Genomic DNA, 2,403 nt, shown 5'->3' on the forward strand with positions numbered 1-2,403 from the left:
TTTGGTCGACTCACTAGAAAGCGAATCGAGGCTCCGGACCCGTGGGGCCCGCCTGCGCTCGCTGCCCTCCCCAGGCGCACGGAACTCCGCACGCGGCTGCTCGGCGTCGGCTCGCGCCGCGGAGAGGTCGCTGGGGTCGCGCTGGGCACCTCGCGACGCCGCCCGCCCGCAACAGCGCCCGGCGGCCGCTCTCGTGCAGCGACAAGTTTGCGAGCACCGCCGACGCCGCCTCGGCCTCCTCCGCGCGCCTCGAGCCGACGAGGCCGACGAGCAGTGGCACTCCCCCGCCGGCGACGATGGCGGCGGCGATGTCGAGGTGTACCGAGAGGTTGGCGAGCCCCCTCGCGGCGTGCGTCGCCGTCGCGCTGCTGCGGGCGCCGCATCGCCCCTCCGCGGCGAGAAGCGCGAGCAGCGCCTGCGCGCCTCCGGCCGCGGCGACCGCTACCTTCAGGTCGGCGGCGAGGGAGAGGCGGGAGAGCGCGGCGGCGGCGGCGGCGGTGATGCGGTCTGCGGCGCACTTGGAGGTGGCAGGGGCCGTCGCTCCGTCGCGCACGGAGGGGGAGAGGAGCCCCGGTCCCGGTCCCCACCCCGCGCTGCTGCCGCTGTTCCGGCCCGGCGGTGGCAGCCCGGCGCCACCAGGCCCGCACGGTGCGGCGGGGTCGGCGGCCCTGCAGAGCGCGACGAGAGGGCCGACCGCGCCGGCGCGCGCAGCTGCGGCGCGGCCTTCCGGCGACCCCGCCAGGTTGGCGACCGCGGCCGCGGCCGCCTCGCGCGCCTCCTCCGAGGCGGGAAGCGGCTCCCGGCTCCCGAGCGGGCCGCCACCGCCTCGAGGTGCTCGCAGGAGCGCGACGAGACGCGGCATCGCCTCGGCGGAGAGGAGCGCATGCTGCCCGGCGGGCCCGAACGACAGGTACCGCGCCGCCTGCGCGGCCGCCTCGCGTGCCTCGGGCGGAGCGAATACTGAGAGCGCCGCCGCCAGTGCGTGCGCGCCCCCCACCGCTGCAATCTCATCGCGCCGCATCGAGTCGGCATGATCGTCCAGCAGCGCACCGGCGCGGTCGGCGGCGGCCCACCCACCATGCGCGTCGATCGCCGCCTGATTCTGCGGCGCGCACGCCAGGTCGCGTAATGCAGCCGCCGCCGCGACGACAGTCCGGCGGTCGAGCTGGTCGCAGGCTACACCGAGAGCGTGCACCCGCAACTCCACGTCGGACGGACCGCCCCGCCCGTTCTCGCTGTCCAGGCCTTCGTACCAGAGCTCCTCCTCCTCCGCCGACGGCAGGCAGCGTGAGAGCAGCGCACAGATGCCGCTCATTGAGAGAGAAGCGCCCCGGCCGTGCGGATGCAAAAGGGGGGCTTCGAAAATGACCCATGGCGTGCAACCCTCTCAGCACTGTAGCACGAGCACTGGATAGGGTCGATTCCGCATGGTACGGGACCCCATGAACACCCCTGTGCATGCCGTCCGCCATATGGGCTGCCCCTGTCAGCAGAGCAGAGTGGCCTGTAGGTTCGCGCGTGTCGTCGTCTTCTGTCTCGCGTCCACCCATACCGAGAGAGAGATTTTTAGCAATACCAAACAACTCTAACACTCACACGTCATTTGGGGCCTGGAGCCCTGTTCACGCGCGCGCGAGACGTGCAGACAGGAGGGTTGCCAGGTGAGAGCGAATGGCGCGGTTCACGCCTCGCACAACAGAGAGAGAGATGCGCTCTGTGCAACAAATATTGCTAAAAATGTATGTTTGTCACTTTCATCTTAAAGAGCTCCGAACCCTCCACTGCCGCTGAACCTTCTTTTCTAGAGACTAGACGGCTAGGATTGAGAGCAGCCTCGCCCTAGAAAGTCGAAGGATTGTGAGCACCGAGAGAGAGAGAGAATTCTTGATACGAAACCACGACGACACACACCAGTCGACTCGCATCGGTTGCCTCCATGAACGGCGGAGCTATTCTCGCGCCCACACCACACCTGGCTCCAACGTGGACACGCCCATAGCTGGGGACACTACTAGGTCACGCATGGCATCACAGAAGTTTTATCTCTGGGCCCCGAAAGGCATCTCTAGCAGTGTCGTTACACATGCCCCCTCCCCTCCTGGGCGCATGCGCCTCACGTCTCGCCAGAGCATAAGCCCTTGGCGTGTGGCGAGACGAGTTTTTCGCCATCGCAGCGAGCAGCAAGCCGCCCGCCGCAAACAGCCGGAGGCCTCGCCGCGGCACTGGCTGCGCCGCGGTCCCGCACCCGTCGACGCAGCTCTCTCTCTCTCTCTCTCTCTCTCTCTCTCTTGTGAGCACCCTGAGCAGCACTCCTCGCAATCGTAGCATCTCTATTGCGAGCCGGTCCCCTCGCAATCGGTGGGATCACTGACTCGATTCTACATGTACATGTACCTCGAATTC

The 2,403-nt window shown here is 68.1% G+C and overlaps 1 protein-coding gene across 1 annotated transcript in view; it reads right to left on the minus strand.

Moving 5' to 3' along the window:
• Window positions 1-1,315, minus strand: part of EMIHUDRAFT_225816 (hypothetical protein) — a gene marked incomplete at both ends in the record, with an annotated part of 3,242 nt that extends 1,927 nt beyond the window's left edge. The window contains 2 exons of the mRNA XM_005789502.1: window positions 158-445; window positions 554-1,315. Coding sequence (XP_005789559.1) covers window positions 158-445; window positions 554-1,315 — 1,050 coding nt within the window. The remainder of the gene's footprint in view (window positions 1-157; window positions 446-553) is intronic.
• Between the last annotated feature and the right edge of the window lie 1,088 nt (window positions 1,316-2,403).

Source organism: Emiliania huxleyi (genome assembly GCF_000372725.1).
Source record: "Emiliania huxleyi CCMP1516 chromosome Unknown EMIHUscaffold_127, whole genome shotgun sequence".
Taxonomy (NCBI): domain Eukaryota; phylum Haptophyta; order Isochrysidales; family Noelaerhabdaceae; genus Emiliania; species Emiliania huxleyi.